The sequence below is a fragment of the Vombatus ursinus genome, unplaced genomic scaffold (assembly GCF_900497805.2).
Source record: "Vombatus ursinus unplaced genomic scaffold, bare-nosed wombat genome assembly UNPS02014779.1, whole genome shotgun sequence".
NCBI classification, from domain to species: Eukaryota; Metazoa; Chordata; class Mammalia; order Diprotodontia; family Vombatidae; genus Vombatus; species Vombatus ursinus.
Window position 1 is genome coordinate 31,570,871 of NW_020954557.1, and position 20,948 is coordinate 31,591,818.

At 35.4% G+C, this 20,948-nt stretch overlaps 1 protein-coding gene across 1 annotated transcript in view; it reads left to right on the plus strand.

The window, feature by feature from the left end:
* The window catches only part of NCKAP1 (NCK associated protein 1), a 131,672-nt gene that overhangs the window by 70,326 nt on the left and 40,398 nt on the right, over positions 1–20,948 (plus strand). The window contains exons 13-17 of the mRNA XM_027865846.1: positions 2,010–2,142; positions 3,871–3,952; positions 5,661–5,719; positions 9,028–9,173; positions 15,732–15,864. Coding sequence (XP_027721647.1) covers positions 2,010–2,142; positions 3,871–3,952; positions 5,661–5,719; positions 9,028–9,173; positions 15,732–15,864 — 553 coding nt within the window. The remainder of the gene's footprint in view (positions 1–2,009; positions 2,143–3,870; positions 3,953–5,660; positions 5,720–9,027; positions 9,174–15,731; positions 15,865–20,948) is intronic.

The following is a 20,948-nucleotide window of genomic DNA, read 5'->3' on the forward strand; positions in this document are numbered from 1 at the left end:
AACCTGCTAGAGCTTGCCCTGGCATAACCTGGATTTAACAGCAAAAAAATCCCAGATTATCATTATAATGGGTTTTTGGTGGCTGTTTGTCATCTAATTGATTTGTTTTTAGCTAAAGAAACTTTAACTAGTCAAAACATTTCTATTTGGGGATATTTTATCAGGAATTTTTCGTATTTTTCAAGGAAGGTAACTGCATCAGCAGATAGTATTTGTGATTTAATTTCACTCTGTATAAAAAAACCCCCAAAGTATCTAAAATCAAATTAATCTTTGGCTAATACATTTAGTTCTTAACCTTTTAAAAGTGCTTACTGTTGTGTGTATAATGCACTATGTTGGAGATACTAAGATGAAAAATGAGGGGTGTTGATCACAGATAGCTTCATGAAGGACGTGGCAACTTGACTGAGTCTTGAAGGAAGAGGAGTAGTTTTACAGACAAAACAGACTAAGGGAATCTATTCCAGGAATGGGAGGCAATATACATAAATACATGGAGGTGGGAGATAGCATGTGTTGGCATAGGAGAGCACAAATGGTTCTTTTTGACTAGAAAAATGTCAAGAGGCATATTGTGCACTGTAGACATTAGGGAGCTGCTGAAGGTTTTTGAGCAAGGGTATGACATTTACAGTATTTGTATTAGATTATTTTGGTAGGTGTGTGAAGGATGGATTGTAGAGGAGACTTTGAGACAGTTAAGATGATGAGGACCAGAATTAGAGTGGTGGGAGAATGAGTGAAAGAAGATAAGATGAATTCAAGAAATATTATATATTAGTAGGATTTAGCTACTAATCAAATTATATTTGTGAGGCAGAAGGAAAAGTCAAAAATGATTCAACTCAGAGGATGCTAGTGCTATCAGAAGAAACAAGTTGGGAGGAGGGGCAGGTTTGGGATGGATATTGATGAGTTATTTTGGACATAATGAATTTGAGGTACTTTCAGAAAATCCAGGTGAAATATAGCAGATAGAGATGTAATACTGAAGTTCTAACAATAAACTTGAGTCACTTATCTACATCTTCTAAGGAGTCAACAGTAATGGCAGCAGAGATATAATTTGGAAGTAACAGTATGAAAGCAAATAGTAAGTAGATTTGTCCTAATATTGGGTTTAGGAATATATGTAAATGAAAATATAAGCACCCAATATTGAAGATCTTGTAGGATGTGGTTTCTTTAGGGGAAATTTCAGTTACTACTAAGAATTGGAAGTAATATTAAAAGAATTGAAGATGAAAAGGGAGGGACAGGATAGAGGACAGAGGAGGGTAAAAATTGAGGCGGCCTGGTGCTGAGTTGAATAGTGATAATGACAGTGGCAGTAGAAGGGGATTTTTGTGATTCTGAAACATAGGAATTAGAGGATTTAAATATTTCTAATTGCTAATAATAGAGCAGGAAAAGTACCAAATAGGAAGATGCTTGTAGACTTAATTGTGTCTGAGGTGATGATTAGAATATCGTTGTGATGGTCCCTATAAGATCATTTTTTTGCTGCTCCTCTAAGAAGGCCAAAGATCTGTATAGACCATGTAGAATAATTGTTTTTTTAAAGGATTTTAAAAAAAAACCCTCATTTATCATTGTAAACAATTGAAACCTAAGTCTAAATGTTAGTACTGAAGCACACTATCACTTAAAATGTCTTCCATTTTAAAACTTTTGAGTAGTAAGCAACAGAAGAAAACAGAAGAATTAAGGATCAACAAAATACTAATACATTATTTCATAATACTTGGTCCCTTAGAATTTTTAAAAGATGGCTTATGAGTTTTAAAATTGTGATGTACTTTGCAATGGAACTAAGGTATATTTAAATCCTTACAAAATATAAGGAAAGAGGCAGCTAGGTGATGCAGTGGATAAAGGACCAGCCATGGAGTCAGGAGGACCTTATGTATATATTGAAAAAAACAGCAAGCAACAAACAAAAAAAGGATATTTTGGTTGTTTTTCAAGAGCAATTAATATTTTAACTTATTTTCATTTTTTTAAAGGCACATTGCTGAACTGATATTCTACATGGAAGAGCTCAGGGCACATGTAAGGAAATATGGACCAGTAATGCAGAGATATTATGTGCAGTATCTCTCTGGATTTGATGCTGTGGTTTTAAATGAGCTTGTTCAGGTGAAAAAAGATTCAGATTTCTTACTTTCTATCATTCTATCACTTATTCCTGCTTTAACTAATTTCTAACAATTATTACTAATAGTAACTACATCCATAGTGCTTTATGATTTGTAAAGAACTTCAAAAAGTTCTCTGAGGGAGGTATTTTTAAATATTATCCTTATTTTTTGTTGAGGAACCTGAGGCTCTAAAAGATTAAGTGACTTGCTTTTGACCCATTGTGTTTGAGGTAAGATTTGAGATCAAGTCCTTTAACTCTCAGGTTACCAAATTTACCTCAATTAAAACATAATAAGAAACTGGAGGATAAATCTGGAAAGATCACCAACTGGAGTTGGGGTCAGAACACTCAGAAGAGCTGGGCTCTAGTTAGAGCTATGACATTTAGTACCTTGTTATTATAGGACAAGTAACGTCACTGCTTTGGGCTTTAGATTTACTGATTTACAAAATGGAGTTGGACTAATAGAATATTTAGCTCTAATGTTATGTGATTCTGTGAATATTTTACTATTTTTTTACTCTGCCATGTATTCAAAAGAAAGCCCAATTTGTAATTGTAAGGGGGTGTATTTTTAAACTTTCTTTCTTCCCTTTGATTTTTCATTTTTGTTGGTATTGTTGCAATTGTAGATGATTTGAGTTACGTTTTTGTGTTTTTTCCCCACTCCAAGAGATGTTGACTATACCAATTATCCTATAAGCATATGAATTTTAATATTTCAATCCCATTGAGTTCTCTGAAAAAAAAGGAAACCACCCAGCTTTTATTTGCTTCAGGCTGTATAAAGTAATAACTCTTTCCCCAAAATATTTTAAAGTAGCAGAATATGGGAAGAGTGATAAAAGTTTGAGATTATATACAGAGCTCCATAAATTACAAGCTGAATGTTATGGTAAAGTACCTTTATTTTACCAGCCCACAAAAGTTTTTAATTTGTTCTGCCCTTTGATAGGTAATAATAATGTTATAAATCTAACTTGTCTTTAGGATATAGGTGACACAAAACTGGGATAAAGTCTTTTCTCTCGTTGTACTGTGTTGTTAAAGATTATTCAGATTTTTGGTTGCTTTCCTTACATCTCCACTAGATGGAGCTCCGATGTTTTCATTTTCTAGTTTTCATTAAAATTGAATGGACAACTGTTAACGTTATCCTTTAGGACGGAGATAACTTGTGGTTTTTATCAAAATAGCTATTACTAAATAAGCCAAAGGGGGTACATTAATTATTGACTTCGATATTGTCTATATACAGCATTATCCATTGTACATTATATTTAGCCATCAGATTTGCATTGTGGGCTAATAAATCAGTTCATTTTGATCATCTTGCTAATTGTTAATAAGTGTCATAGCCAAATTCTGCAGCATTTAACATTGATCTTTAAAGTGACTTCTGTTTTTGTTATGGTTTCTGTTACTGTTCCTTCAGAAATACATGAGTTTTTATAGTGACAAAACAGATCTCTTAGCTATTATGTGATTCACATTGGTCATTTGTTAAATCATCAAGCTGAAAATACATTGTGTAGTTTCAGAGCTAGTGTTTTAAATTTGGATATGATTGATGTTAATACACTTGGTGGGGAAAAGTTTTGGATTCTTTGTTAAAGCCAATTTAAATTACCTTTTATGTGCCAATTGCCAGCCATAATGTTTTTTATGTGGTTATTTATTTAAAATTTTAAATTATGCATTGGCTTTTTCCGGTTTTATTTCAGAATCTTTCAGTGTGCCCTGAAGATGAATCAATCATCATGTCCTCCTTTGTTAATACTATGACTTCCCTAAGTGTAAAACAAGGTAATAGATCTAATAAGGATGAAATAAAGCAAACTTCATTGAGAGCTTTTAATTATTTTCAAGTCTGATTTCCTTAGGACTACTTAGTGTTTACAGGATTTTTTTAAATTTTTGAATATTTGGTCTACTCTGCTTTGTTTCCCTCCTTTTTTTGTTCCCTATGAGAAAGAAATATAAATAAAATAGTTATTATGTGATTATGTTTAAGAAAATCCTGTTTTACTAATTCAACAAGAATTGATTGTTCTTTACCTTTTTTTATGCAAGAAAAGCTAAAGGCAATTTAGTAGACATATTGTAATAAATTAGATACTTAAATTTTAATCTACCTGCTTTATGGAGGCAGTGTGATATAATGGACCATGTGTAGGGTTAGGGGATGGGGAGAGCTGTGTTCAGATTTCCAAAACTTAATAGTTGTGTGACTCTGGGCTTCAGGCAAATCCTTAAGACTTTACTTGTAAGGTTAAGGGTTCTTAAGGGGTCCCCTGAACTTGTCTTTTTGAGTTGCCTTGTTTTCCAGAAATACTGGACTCAGGAACATTCAGGAAGCCCTGAATGTGTCAAGGACAATCCCCCTCCCCCCAAATCCATATCACCAGCTGACATAATTTGTTGTTTGCATTCCAAGCTGGGTTCCCTCTGTGTTTTGGGGAGGCAAGACAGGTACCAGCCAGTCTCTTCCAGACTGGGAAAATGCCTATGCATCTGGGTCTTTTGTAGATAAGTGGGCCTCCTATTTTCATAGTCTAGCTATTCCCAAGGGAAAAGAATGCAGCTTTTACCATCACCTTGCTCCTCTCCTTTGGGGGTGAGGTGGGGTTGGGGAGTGGGGGAGGGTGTCCTTTTCCATCTTTCTGTACCTTTCCCCTCCCATGTCATACCTCTTTAAGTGGAGATATGTGTTTTCTCCTCCTTCTTTTGTTGTATTGTCATAAATATGCAACCTTCTGTAAGAACTGTGAACTCTTTGGGTTCCACATTCATATCTCTTGTAATAAACCTAGTTTTCACGTGTCTCATGACATTGTGATTGCCTGTTTGACATAAGTTAGAGGAGTTCCCCACTGGGAATTGCCCATGCTAATGAATTTGATCCTTCTAGTATTCAGGAATATGTCTTCATTATATCAAATTAGTTATTTACTTTCAAAAGGTTTTGAAAAGGGATGGTAGAAGTCTTAAGTATTAAGACATTGTCTGTAGGTTCAACTGATTTCATGATTAGGAAATCTAATGTAGTTTTAATCATATAAAGCATCCTATAATAAATATACTTCCCTTGTGTGTGATTATTTTAATAGAGCACAAGAAAGACTATGTGACTCTCCTTTAAAAAGACCAGTCTTCATAAAAATTTAGTGTTAGTATTGTAGAATTTTACAAACATTTCTGATATTAACATCAAAAATAGATTTTTAGAGAAGCAACAGAGTGTGGTGAATAATCAGGAATAAGGAAATGGAGACTGTGGACGTGTCACTTAACCTCTCGATGCTCCATACAACTCTATAAGAATATTGATTACAGAATAGTTACAAATTTGCATTGATGAAGGACATTATGTTACTAGGAATCTCCTAATTCCTCACTGGAAGACCAGTGAAAACACAGTTTTGATCCCCCAAAAACTAAAAACAAAACTTTTTTGCATGTGTATATCTTGAAAATGCTAATTTACTTGTACTTTTTTTCTGTCTTAATATAGTTGAAGATGGGGAAGTATTTGATTTCCGAGGGATGAGATTAGACTGGTTTAGATTGCAGGTAAGAATGACTTAAGTTTTGATTGTCAGTTCATTTTTGCTTGTTGATTAGCCCAAATTATGTTTATTATATGAGTGAAAAATGTTAAGAGAAGTTTATTTAAGCCTCTAAACACAATTGCAATATAATTATTAAGTATTCCTAAGTGGACACTGAATGACTCTATTATATTAGCATAGTATACTTCTTGTGCAAAAAATAGAGAAATGTGGGTTAGATGATAATGCAATTAAGTAGTTTTGGAGCTGTGCAAATAACCAGACTCACAGAAGTTATTAATGGTTTCATTTCAAATTGGAATGTCTTTAGCAGACTAGAGTAATGGGTGCTAATTCTGAAGAGGCAAATTTTGACTTGATATAAGAAAAGCATTCCTAACAATGAGTGCTATCCAAAAGTAAAATGGATTGCCTTTGGATGTTAGTTGGTTCTTCTTCATTGGAGATCTTCATGTTGTAAATTCATATGTTGTAAATTCTTGCTCACTTGCAAGTTTGTCTAGATGGCCACTGAGGGTTTCTTTTGGTTCTGGAATTCTGTGATTCTACAAGTCAGTATTTTACAGGAATATGTAAAATAGCATTTTTTAGTTCTAAAACTTAAATTAGTCAATCAATTGATTGTATCAAAAATGTGTTTTCAACTGTGCATAAATGGTTGTTTGGATTAAAAATAATAAGATATATAGTTAAATGCTTCTTTCTTTTTAAAAATCTTTTGAATTTGTACCCTAAGGGTCTCAAATTTTTTACTGTTGGCTGAAACAATTTCTTATATTGTTAAACTTTCTCTTAAATAATCTGATAAAAGTTTTCATTATTAGAGGAAGCTGTGGCCTGGTAATAACTCCTCTAATAAATCAGAATACATTTTGCACAAAGGTTATATAGTATTTGGAATGCATATAAAATATAGCTTGATAAAACACTTCATAGGCCTTAGAAAAGATAATCTAATTGACAAAAGATTTATCTGAAGTATCTTGGCTTAATTGATTTAAAAGAGGCAATATTTAACATAATGAAATCTTCTGTGAGAGTGGGATAAGAAATCAGGGAGTAAAGGCTACCTTGCTGCAGTGAGGTCCCAGGTTAAGTTGAATAACATGAATTTTTATAATATGAAGTTATTTCTTTACTGCTTTTCGCTGTTTTGGGGAGCAGTACTGCTTGCAGTCTGCGTTCATCCTTTACATGTTCTACAAAAGAGCTTATGCTTCAAAAATGTTTCCTTCCAAGTTTCTGCATTTGGCAAAGACATTAAGTATTTACTAGTAGGTGTTTTAATCTTCATTATAATAGCTGCATTGTATGAGTTAAACATCTAAGAAATGGTGACAATTTTTCATAGCTAACAGCTCTTAAAATAAGTTTGATTGGAATTGTTGACTTTTCTCCAGCTCTCTTCTGCAGCCTATGTATAGAAGCAGAGGAGGTAGGTAGTTGAGATAATCTAAGGCTAAGGTTTAGCAAGAAATGAGTGGTGATAGGCATAAAGTGAAAAGTAGTAGAGAGCTGATGATTATGTAGGTTTGAAATGATTAACTACAGATTTGAGACTGAAAGGGAAGAAATTTAAGTTGTAGCATGGCTGATTGCCTGAGAAAGTCTTAAGAGGTGGAAGGGTTGGAGGTCTCAGTGAGAGTGAAGAATAGGGGGCAGCTAGGTGGCGCAGTGGATAAAGTACTGACCCTGGATTCAGGAGGACCTGAGTTCAAATGTGGCCTCAGACACATAACACTAGCTGTGTGACCCTGGGCAAGTCACTTAACCCCATTGCCTAGCAAAAAACAAACAAACAAACAAAAAAAGAAAACAGAGAGTGAAGAATAGGTTTAGGAGCAGTGAGATAACAAGGGAAGATGGCATGATAGGAGATTAAGATCAGATTGAAGACTATCAATTTCCAGTTAAGGAAGTGGAACCTTGATTGGTAATATTAAGATTGAGTGTGTGACTGTCCCTATGTGTGGCTGATTTAAAGCAGAGTAGGAAGTGAATGGAATTTAAGGAAGCTGAGGAATTGGGAAGCTTGGAGGTTTAAGGAAGCATCACTGAAGCTAATGCAAGCCAAGGATAGCGGAGGGAAGGAAGATGGTGTGTCAGTTGAATTCTTTGAGAAAGGGAAAATGACCCAAGGGCCAGGCTTATAGCAGCCACCATGATATAGACTGATTTATGCACATATATGACAACCTGTGTTTATCCAAATCATGTTGGCTATTGCCTGGCCTTTGTTACTATAACATCTTTTTATTGATTGTTTTAAAAAAACACTAAAATGAAGTAAAACACATAATCAAATAGTGGGGACTGTGTTCAATCTCTGACAAGTGGAGTCAAATTTAGCTGTGAGTTAAACAGCTAAGTTAGATGGTTACTTTCCATCTGTTGTGTTTATCTTATATAATTTTTATTTTTCTGTTTTATTGTTGGCTCCCCCATTATACAGGAATACAGGAACTTTTTTCTTTATATCTCCAACACATAACCCAGTGCCTGGCATACAGCAAGCACCTAATAAATTATTTATTGATTTTTCTTTTTGGGTAGGTTGACTGATAAGTATTGGGTAGTTGAGCTAATAAGCAAGCACCAGACAGCTTCTATCTTTGTAAGCTTGCTCAATTGCTTGTCTTTGAGAGGCTGCATGGTGTGATGGAAAGAATACTGGATTTGAAATCATCAGAGCCCTGGTTTTGAATTCTTTCTCTGATATTCATTATCAACGTAATATCTGAACTTCAGGGTCTTCATCTGGAGAATGGGGTTAATTAAACCTATAGTACCTAATTCACAGGGTTGTTGTGAGCCTCAAATGAAGTAATGTACATAAAATGCTTAGTCACCTTAAAAATGACATTAATTTAAGCTATTAGTATTAGTCTAAGTTTTCAGGGTGTCAACTAACATTTTGATGCATCCTAAGAATTTTTATGTGAAATACACTGCCTCAATATTGTGCTGTCTATGTCATGAAGCTTTGGTATTAGTGCATCTAATTTGTGATAAGATCTATATGAAATTTGAGTTATTCAAGGGAACCATGATAAATACATCTTATACAGGATTTTATTCCATAGAGGAGAATGTTCTGGTATATTTATTTTAGAAATTATATCGTCAAGGAGATTGAATTTCTGGGTAAACTGAGTAGTCTGGGTAATGTTACTGTCAGGATATATTTTTTAATTTTTCCTAATGATGGTGATACACTCTATGCACTCAGTGAGTGTTTAAAAATAAATTGTATTGATACAATTATGATTATTAAAGTAATTAACCAAACAAAACATTGTCCTTTTTCAGGCATACACAAGTGTCTCTAAGGCTTCTCTAGGCCTTGCTGATCACAGGGAACTTGGAAAGATGATGAATACTATCATTTTCCATACAAAAATGGTAGATTCTTTGGTGGAAATGTTGGTGGAAACCTCAGATCTCTCCATATTTTGGTATGTTTTAAATTTCATTTTCTGTTTTTAAAATATGGGGTATCTTAAATATAATTTTCTCAATTTTTATTTTTTTGGGTGAGGCAGTTGGGGTTAAGTGACTTGCCCAGAGTTACACAGCTAGTGATTGTTATGTGTCTGAGGCCACGTTTGAACTCAGGTCCTCCTGACTCCAGGGCTGGTGTTCTATCCACTGTGCCACCTAGCTGCCCCTCCTAGTTGTTTTTGCATTAGTTTTTTTTATACATTAAATTAATAATAATGAAACTGGTTATTTGACCATGTCTCATTATTGAAGGGAATGAGAAAACGTTGATACTGTTGAATGCCTGTGCTATTATTTAATTTTTTTTTTTTAACAACATATGGCCTCAACGTCTACCTCAGGATGGCAGTGCTCTCAAGTATGGTTAGTGGTTGGTTGCTAAGAAGTATATGAAGACAAGAAGTGTTTAAGGACCCTCCAGGTGTGCCTGTCAGCTTAATTCAACCAGTAATAGGGAGCTAGGGACAAATTCACTTGGGAGTACAGGTTCTAATAATCTGGAGAAAGGGATCATTCAGGATAGGCATGCTTATAGAAACTTGGTGTTAGCCATGTCACTACATATATGCTATAGTAAAGGAAATAAATCAGGTTTGAACTGACCTAAAAATGTGCTTAGTACAATATGCTTTAGGGAATTTGCCAATTCATTTCAGTTTTAAAATATTGGTAAACATTTCTTACACAGGACACTATGCTCACTCTCTCTCTCTTTTTCTCTAGCTCTCTCACTTTTGCTCTCTCTCTCTGAATTGGTCAATGAACATTAAGTGCCTGCTATGTGCCAGACACTATGCTAACCACTGGGGATACAAATATATACACAGCAGGCTATATACAGGATAAATAGGAAATGATTAACAGAGGGAAAGGCACTAAAATTGAGAGAAATTGGGAAAGGCTTCCTGAAGAATATGGGATTTTAGTAGAGACTTAAAAGAAGCCAGGGAAGTCAGTAGATGGAGAGGAGTCAGTCAGAAGAGGGGAGAGTTTTCTAGGCATGGGGGACAGCCAAAAAAAATGCCCAGAGCTGAGAAATGTAGTGTTGTGTTTATGGAACAGTCAGAATACAGGAATGTCACTGGAGTCTAGCCAGTGTCACTAGATGTAAGAGTATATATTGAGGAGTAAGGTGTAGGAGGAAGACTAGGTTATGAAAGACTTTGAATGCCAGAGGATTTTGTATTTGATCCTGGAGGTAATAGGATGCCACTGGAGTTTATTAAATAGGGAGTATGGGATGACATGGTTGGACTTGTCCTTTAGGAAAATCACTTCAGTGTCTGAATGGAATATGGATTGGAGTGGAGAGAGACTTGAAGCAAGCAGACCCAGCAGTAGGCTATTGCAATAGTCTAGGTGAGAAGTGGTGACAGTGTCAGAAGAGAGAGATGTATTCAAGAAATGTTGCAAAGGTAAAATTGATAGACCTTGGCACCAGCTTGGGTAAGGGGGCTGCCTGGTACTGTGTTAAGTGCTAAGGGTACAAAGACAAAAATGAAACAGTCCCTGTCCTCAGGGAGCTGAAATAACATATACATAATATAGAAAAGATATAAATGAGTACAGAGTAGTTTAGGGAGGAAGGGAATTCATCATGAGCTTCCTTTTCTAACTTTCTCTATTCCTGAAAACTCTTATCATCCTTTATTCCAGTCTCTGATGAAGAGGTTAACCCTTCACTCTTAAGGCCAAGCCTGCTTTGTGCATCCAGATCCCATCTCCCCCTGTCTTCTCCAGCATGTTATTTCCACAGCATTCTCTTCTCTCTATTCTTAAGTCTTGCCCCATCTGCTGGATCCATTTACTTTGAGGCAAACACTCAAATCTCCCCAAACTCTCAGTAGATCAAACTGTCCCCTCAGTTTTATATTGTTCCTCCGTTTCACAGCCAAACTCCTTTTCTTGTTTTCTTCCTTTTTTTTTTTTTTTTTTTTGGAGTTGGGGAGATACCGAGGGAAGGGGATAGGGTGGTATTACGTGTGTTGCCTCTGCTTCCTCTCCTCTCACTCTTCAGGTCTTTACAATCTGATTTCTAAGCTCATCACTATTCTCTCAAAATTACCAGTCATCTTTTAATTGACAAATCTAGTGACCTTTTCTCAATCTTAATCCTTCTTAATCTCTGCAGCATTTCATACTATTTACCATTCATGTCTGTCGTCTTCCCCTACTATCTTTTCTGTCATTCTTGTCTCAGCTGATTAGAGGACTCTTATCCTTGCCAAGACCAACTTCTCTATATGAACCATTGATTTATTCCTTTCCTATCTTTTCTAGAAGATTACCTCTTATCATTCCCAATGAATTGTCAGGTATTTATTAAGTGCCTGCTATGTGCCAGGACCTGTGCTGAGCACTCTGGATACAAGTACAAAGAATGAAACAATCCTTATTCCAGAGGAGCTTACATTTCCACTCATTGATCATCAATCTGTACTTATCTACTGGTTCTTTCCTGCTGCCTGCTTTTGTGCCAAGTCTCCCATCCCATCTTCAAAAAATACTCACTTGATCATCCCAGCAACAGTTTTCCTCTATCTCTTCCATGGTTGAAATCCTTGAAAAAGCCATTTATACTAGGTGCCACCATTTCCTTTCTTCTCATTCCTTTCTGAATTTTCTGCAGTCTGGCTTCTGACATCATTCATTGTTCAATTGAAATTGCTCTGTCTCCAAAATTACCAATGATCTCTTAATTGCCAAATCTAAAGACCTTTTCTCAGTCCTCATCTTTCTTGACCTCTAGTCTTTGACATTGTTGATCACTCTTTCCTCTTAAAATACTTTCTCCTTTCTTCGTTTTTATGATACTGATTTCTCTGAGTTCTCCTACTTGACTGTTCCTTTTCAGTCTCTTTTGCTATTTTTTTTTCATGTTTTGCCCATTAACAGTAGGTGTTCCTGACAGCTATGTCCTAGGCCTTTTTCTCTATCTATACTAGTATCTTATTTGATAGTTATATCAATTTCCATGGATTCAGTTAACTGTGCAGTTGATTTCTAGATCTGTAGATCTGTATATCAGATGAGGAAACTGAGATAAACAGGGTTAAGTGACTTGTTCAGGGTCACACAGCTAGCAGGTGCCTGAGTCTGGATTTGAACTCAGGTCTTCCTGACTCCAGGCCCAGCACCCTATCCACTGTGCCACCTAGCTGCCCAGGCATCTCCAATTAACATCTCAAATTAAATAAGTGTTAAAACTCAACTCATTTTGAAAAATAGAAAGAAAAAAAAACCCCTGCTTTTTGACCTTTCCTATTTGTGTCAAGAGTACCACCATCCTTTAGTCACCTAGGTTTGTTACTCTTTTTTTAAAAATTTGTTTATTTAAAACTTAAATACTAAAACATAAATATACAATAAGAAAAGAAAAAGGAAGATATTATAATCTTAAATACTAAAGCTTAAATACAAAGTAAGAAAAGGGGGGAAAAAAGCATTGCCATGTGCACAGCAATACATTTCCATTTCAGGAAAGCCTGTATAATGAATATCACTCAAGTTCAGAGCTGTGCATCTATTCTTTGCTTCCTTTTAAGTTTTCTTTTGTTCTTTGCTGTGCATTCTTTTTTCCCCTCTTCCTTCCTCCCTCTCTTCCGCCAGGAAGGCTACAATTAAGTGTGGATATATTTTTACACACACACGCACACAAAACTATATATGTGTGTGTGTATACATGCACATACATATACACATACATATACTTAGATATGATAATCATACTCATATATAGACATTTACATTTATATGCATCTGTGTAAGACTGTATTATACCTGTTCTTCTATACTATACTCTGTTTGTCTGAGGGTAGATAGCATCTTCCTTATAGGTCCAAGTCTTTCCATGTTTTTCTAGATCTACCAGCTCATCATTTCCCTTACCACAGCAATATTCCAACTTTATATTGTCTACTTATTTTAAATAGTCCAAAACAATATTGATTAATATGGCTGACATATAGTGTAGTTTCCCTATTTTTCTCTTTTGATTAAATCTATTTTAGCTTTCACTTTGTCTGAGATCATGATTATTACGCCTACTTTTTTCCCCTAATAAATTTTACTCCTGATCCTTATTTTGTGTTGTATCTCCTATTTCCTATTCCTCTTGGCTCCTCTGCTTTACTTCTACCTGCTACCTTGCCTTGCTGTTACTTAACCTACTCCCCCCACCAAACGTGTCCCCCTCATCCTCTCCCCCGTAACCTGAAATCTCTCCCTTATCCTCTTCCTGTTCCCTTTCTGAATTTAGAAGACTGTTTATTCTTCTCTTCTCTCTCTCTCTCTGTCACCTCACGTCCAGTCATTTGCCACATCTAGTCACTTCTTCCTCCTTTCTCTGTTCACGTAATCACCACTTTATTTCAGGGCCCTCATCACCTATTGCCTGAACTATTACAGTAGCCTCCTGTTTGGATTCTCTGCCTCAGATTTACCTTACCTGCTCTCCAGTCCATCCTATGCAAAGCTATGTCTTTTTTTACTCAATAAATATCAGTGGCTCCTTATTACCTCTAAAATCAATATAGGTATCTCTCTTTGGCATCAAAAACCCTTCACAATTTGGCCTCAGCCTACCTTTCCAACCTTTTTATATGTTGTCTTCTTATATTCTCTCACTCATTGATCTAGGCAAATTGGCCTACTTTTTTCTCTGAACATAGAGCCCTCCAGTCTCCTATCTCCATCCTTTTTTTTTTGCTAACTTGAATGCCTCTCCATCTCAGTTCTACTTCAAAAATTCTCATTTCCTTGATATCTCACCTCAGGAACCACCTTTCACATAAAGCATTTCCTGATTCCCTGAGGTACTAGTACTCCCTCAAATTTATCTTGTATTTATTTTTACTTTCTTATTTGCGTTTATTGTCTCCCCAGTAGAATGTAAGATCCTATTGGAGGGACTGTTTCATTTTTGTCTGTTTTATCTTGAGTGCCTTGTATAATGCCTGCCACATTCTAGGTTCTTAAATAAATGACTGTTGTTTCATTAGGCAGTTAGATGGCTCAGTGGATAGAACGCTGGGCCTTGAGTCAGGAAGACTTCATGAGTTCAGATCTGGCACCAGACACTTAATGGCTGTGTGACTCTGGGCAGGTCACTTACCCCTGTTTACCTCAGTTTCCTCATTTGTAATATGAGCTGGAGAAGGAAATGGCAAACCACTCCAATACCTTTGCCAAGGAAACCCTAAATGGGCTCCCAAAGAGTCAGACATAACTGAAAAATGATCCAGTAAAATCCTTTCAGCCTCTCTGAGGTGCATACATCTTTAACTCTTGATGCATAAATCTTTAACTCATGGTGGCAGGCATCCTTTGCTCTGAATACTGAATATTCCCCACTTTCAATGTAACATCCCTATTCTGCTATTTGGTTTGTCCATATCTACCACATTCACTTGGGACCAGCTGGGAAACCAGTCCTTTTTACACAACTGGTAACTTTTAGCTTCTTCAGGAAGCTGACTGAAGGTGATTATAGCCCAGGGATTCTCCCTATCAGAATTGGAGAGTTTAGCAGAGTTCATTATGTTGAGTCCAGGTTGACTTGTCCATGTCTATACAACTAAATGTCTGAAGTAACATTTCAGTCTTGTAACCCTTAAGTTTCCATTGTTCCATTCTTCCGTCTTTTTCTATAAACAGCCTGTCACAAAGAGAATTGCAACATGAAAACACACCAACATATGCAAAGAATGAAGGAGAGAAAGTGTACAGCCTGCCAAGATCTTATAAATGGTTTATTGTCCATTCTTGAAGTACTCTGTAAATGCTTGCCATTATATGAGCTAAACACGAATTTGTAAAAGCCAAAGTTGTTTTTGGTGTTTTAAGAAGTTGAAAACTTGATGAATAGAGCTACACAACTGACAGTAGAATATATTGTAGATTTTAGAAATACATCAACTGCTCTAAGTATGTCGTGATAAAAGACAAATTAATATATTAAATTTTCATCTTATGAAATTGATGAAGCAAGGTTTCCTGAAGACTTAATTGTGAAATTTTGAAGTTTCATTATAATGACCTCTAAGTCCTGATTTTGTATCTGATTTATGAGATATTTGTAAAATCAGAATTTATATATGGTAGTCTACATTTCAAATGATAGTCAGTGGAACAGTAGAATTTGAAATACACACACATAAACACACACAGAGCATTTTGCTATATAGCTTCCTGATAGGCGTTTTAATCTGAGGGATTTCTGTATTTATATTCTTCTTTGTAATAGTGTGTATAAAATATGATTTATTATATAAACTGTTAGTACACTAAATTTTGTATTGTATAATTTCATATAAGTAATATTTTTATGACTTTGAAGTTTACCCTGAGTTTCTCTTTTAAAAATAGTGTGGCATGTCCAGGATAAAATGTTACAAAATAATAACTTTCGTAATTCATTACCAGTTTGAAATAAAATGTGCTATTGTAAATGTACTTGCTTACTATAATAGTCTGAAATACTGGTCCAAATTTTCAATTTTTTCCTAATACAGTTTTTATAGCCGTGCATTTGAGAAGATGTTTCAGCAGTGTTTGGAACTCCCCTCTCAATCAAGATACTCAATTGCATTCCCACTGCTTTGTACTCATTTTATGAGTTGCACACATGAGCTGTGTCCAGAAGAGGTAATTTCTTACTTTTTAACATAGCATAGATGACTATGACTAATATTTATAGATACTATTATAATGGTGAGTGAGTGGGTATGAGTGGCATCTTGGCTTTGGAGTCAGAAAGATCAGACTTCAAGTTCTGCCTCATACGTACCATCCAAGAGTCCATGGGTTAACCTCACAGTGCCCAGTTCAGTTACTACTGAGTTGCTAATATATGTCAGTGGAGACATTGTCCACACTGGGAGTTACCTACACAAATGAGATAAAATTACAGGCTAGACTCTCCCCTACCAGGTATATCTTATTTCACATTTATGATATACTACCTTCATCCCCCACTTCAACCTCCCAAGGTTGTTACTGACTTACTTTGGGGAACTTTTTGAAATGGAATCATTTAGAACAGTAGAGTGTCAATTGGAAAGGACATTAGAGATCATCTAGTCTAGCTGCTTATTTTGTAGGTGGAAAAATACTGAGGCTGGGACAGGCTAAATGACTAGCCAAAGATCTCACAATTAATTTGTGAGCATCTGGAGTAAAACCCAAGTCTATTGACTCCAGGCCAGTATTCTTTTTATTATACCATGGTAAATACATTTGTATTTATTCAATTTTTAAAATTAAATATCTTAATCATTTTCTTTTCCAGTGTATATATTTTAAAATATTTATGAATTGTTCAGTTAGCTGGAAAGTGTTTCTTATTATTTATTTTTTCCTGCTTTTTTTTAGTGAGAGATCATGCCTCTCAGCATGAGAAGTAGCTGTGGAATCTAATGGGGCAATGAAATAGTTCTGGACTTGGTGACAGAGATTTTGAATGCCAGTTCTTTTGTGTGACCTGTATGACCTTTCTGGGCCTCAGTCTTATATATGAAATGAGAGGTGCCTCTTGAGAACCTTTTAGTTTTAAATCTGTGATCATGTGAATATATGGAGGTGCTCTTTACCACCTGGTGTCACTCAGCACTTGCTCAAGACATTGAATTAGACATTTTTAGGGATCTAAAGGTGAATAAGCTAATAGTGCATGCATTTGAGTAGCTTATAGTTTAGGGGAAGAACAAACAATAGACACGTATCATCTGCATACCTTATATATTGGAGTCATAAAATTGAAGAGCTAGAAAGTACTTTAGGAATCATATAATTGAATCCTCATCACTGATGATGAGTAGTCTTATGACTCATAACTTAGGATTAGAAGCCAGGTATCTGAACGCCAGCCCGGTGTTCTTTTGAGGTTGTCGTGGTGCTGCGGAATATGAATTTTATGGTGAAAAAAGCCAGGACAATTCAGTAGGAGTTGAAAAGAATATGAAAATGTATAGAATACAAAACTGTTCCTCATGGGATCATTCATAAAGACAGAGCCTGAGAGTAATGTATAGAGAGTTGGCCTCGAAGTGAACAGAAAGATCTGGGTTCAAATTTCACGTCTGAAACATATGGCTGTGTCATATGAAACATATATGTCATCTGTGAAACATATGGCAAGTCACTTATCATCTCAGTGCTCTAGAGAACTCTCGAAGACTCTTAAGTTGCAAAGAGGTAGTTTCCTCACCAGAAAGGTCCTCATAGCAATGAAACCATAGGTCTAGTCCTTATCCCTAAGATCATTCATATATGTTAAAACATTAGATTCAACTTTGCAAGTTTATTGTGAAATAGAATTCAGTGATTACTTACTAAAGTTAGTGACAGTGAGACCAATGAAACTTTTGTTCTCTTGGCCTTTGAAAATCTCTACAATTTAATGTTTTTTAAAGTAATTTATTTTTTTTCAAGTAACAAGGTTAATTAATCTGTCCCTCTTACTGATTCCTCTCTTTATTAAGCAAATTTTAAAAAATAAATAAAAAACTGAAACAAATACCTCAGTACATAATTAGTTATTGGCCAAACAAAATCTCACCTTTTCCATGTCTAAATATGTATGTTTATACATTTTAAGCTAATCACCTCTCTATCATGAGGTGAGTGATGTGTTTTCATGTTCATTTTTATGGACTCATGGTTTATCATTAGGATGATCAACATTTTAAAGATTTTGAAAACAGTTTTTCCTCTATAACACAGTTATTATTGTGTAGATTGTTCTCCTAGTTCTGCTTACTTAGCTTTATGTCAGTTCATAAAATTCTTCCCAGTTTCCTCTGAAATTGTTTATTTAATTTCTTATGGTACAATAACATTCCATTCCATTCATATATGTATCTATACATTATAGTTTGTTTGGCCACAATTTATTTGTAGATTTAGCAAATCATTAATAAGCTATCCATTAAAAAAAAAAAGTAAGCCAATAACCTATTGATAGTAATGTGATGCAGTGGAAATCAATCAATCAAACATTTATTCAGGGCTCACTATGTACCAGGTGTTGGGACACAAAGACAAAAATGTAACAGTCCCTAGACTCGGGGAACTAGGTTTGAATCCTATTTCTGCTATTCCCTCTACCTGTTTGACCTTGGGCAAGTCATTTCACTTCTCTGGGCCTTAATTTTCTCATCAGTAAAATTAGGGGATTCAACTAGAGGATCTAATGATCTTTTTAGCTATGTAAGCACAGTTATCCATATAGTAAATTGGCTATTATTAATATCAATAGCATATGTGTACAGTCTTTTAAATTTTACAGAATGTTTTTCACAAAGATACGCTGCTAGGCAAAGCAACATTTGAGTACAGTTTGTTTTATGGGGACTAAATTCATACTATGAAACTTTTTTTTTTCGCTGATAGATTTTTTTTTTTGACAGAACAGATATTTACTTGTCAACAAGTAGCCAAACTAAACCCCCTTACAAACCATAATTCCCCCAGACTCTTAAGCAAATAGTGTGACAACATCTGACAGAAAAAATGTCACTTTTCATTTTTTTAGTTTACTAATTGTTAACAGAAAGGATGACTGTGATTTAATTTTGATAATGTGGTTCCAAAATTATTTCATTTGACACCACTTTTGTTTTCTTAGTTATCTGTTATTTTTATTTGCACTGTACATTTCACATATAATGACAAAATTTGAAAGTAATATAAGCTAAACATCCTGGTCATCCCCACCAGAAACCAAACACTGACTTTCCATACTATTTCTCCAAAACAAATAAACACCAATTCTTAATCATATGGAAGCATGAATGTAGAAATGAGTAGAGAGCTAAGGATGTGTTTCTGATATTTTCATAAAAGTAAATTTGATTTTTCTTCATTTTGTTTCTGTGCTCAGTGTACTCTTGCTTATTTTTCCACTAGTTTCAATAGAGAGGGGAGGAGTGATGGGTTAATTGATTTAAAAAAAATTTTGGTGCAGTAAGATGGGAGTATGGTTTTTTAGAAGTAGACTTATTTAAATATTTCGGAGATCTCATCTCATCAATGTGGACATTCTGTACGCTGACATGTTATCATCTTGCTATACCTTTGTTAGGTAGTCTTTATAAATTACTGTGTTCAGCCTTCTGGTAATGAAAGCAATGAGAGGTGGAGTAACCGGGTCGGGGAGGGAGAGAATAAGCAAGAGGGAAGAAGGGAAAATTTATTAAGCATTTACTCCGTGCCAGCCCTGTATTAAGTGCTGGGAACACAAATACAAGCAAAAAAAGTTTGTTTTTTCAAGAAGCTTTTATTCTGATGGGGAAGATAACACATAAAGAGGAACTGGAAAGCAGAGGGAGATGAGGTGAGTCAGGATACTTGAGTAGGGGTAAGGCCATTGGTGAAGAGGTAAAAATTCGCAGATTAAGGAATATAATGGGGAGTGAGCTAAATACAGTGGAAATTAGCATGAACAAAAAATGTGAATACTGGGTAGAATTTTTAAAAATAGGATTTCACCTTTAACCACTTATTATAAATATTTTAGTAATGTTTATATTTTTTTTCCTTTCTATTTATCCAGCTCAGATTAATTAGACATTTACTGAGAGCTTGGTATATAAGGTATTGTATGTAGTAGAGGCTGAGAGAGAGAAAAAATTAAATAATACATGATTTCTATCAGCAAAAAGCTTACATTCTAGTGGAGTAAGTAAGTTTGATACATTACTATAATTTAAATTAAGTGTTGTTGTTGTTGTTGTTCAGTTAAACAGTTGTGTCAGATTCTCTCTGACCCCTTGGACCAACTGTCCATGGGGTTTTCTTGTCAGAGATACTGGAGTGGTTTGCCATTTCTTTCTCCAGTGGATCCAGTGGATCTTTTTGTCAGGCAATCAGAGGTTAAGGGACTTGCCCAGGGTCACACAGCTAGGAAGTGTCTGAGTCTGGATTTGAACTTAGGTTTTCTTGACTCCAGGCCCAGTGCTCTATTCACTGAGCTATCAGCTGTCTCTAAATCAGGGCTTCTTAAACTTTTTCCACTCGCGATCCCTTTTTACGTTTTGGCAGCATTCGTTGGCATTGTGTGGTGTGTTGGTATGTGCCGTGTAAAGTGCACATGCTTTGTGTTCAGAACCAAGGCTGCAGTGAAGTTACACGATGTAACACAAGCAAGCACTGCCAGAAACACCACAGATTCATTACGGGTTTGATTTTGAATTAATTTTTGGTGATTGTGTGTTCAGAAACCATTTACCATTGCCAAATTTTTCGTGACCCCATATGGGGTTGTGACCCACAGTTTAAGAAGCTCTGCTCTAAATGAACAGTATGTCACATTTATTAGATTTGTTCTGCTTTCCCTCAGAGTAAAATTAGGAGTCATGAGTGGCATTGTTAAGGAGACAAATTTAGGCTTCATGTAAGGAAAATCTTAACTGTGATAGATATCCAAAATTGGAATGGATTGTCTTCAGAGTTAGTTTCCTTTCATTAAAGATCTTCAAGTTAAAGGACCACTTGTTGGACATTCTATAGAGTACAGGTTAGACTGGGAGGCCTCAAATTCTCTTCAAAAGAGATTTTATGATTATAAACTACTTTAGAACTTTATGTGTATATTTAAGCTTGACAAGCAAGTACCTACCATGTGCAAGGTGTGGTGTGCTAGGTTCCAGAGACGATAGTAATAACAGCTGCATACTCCCTTGAAGAGTTTAGATTCTTCTGGGAGATAAAACATGTACTCAGATATAAGT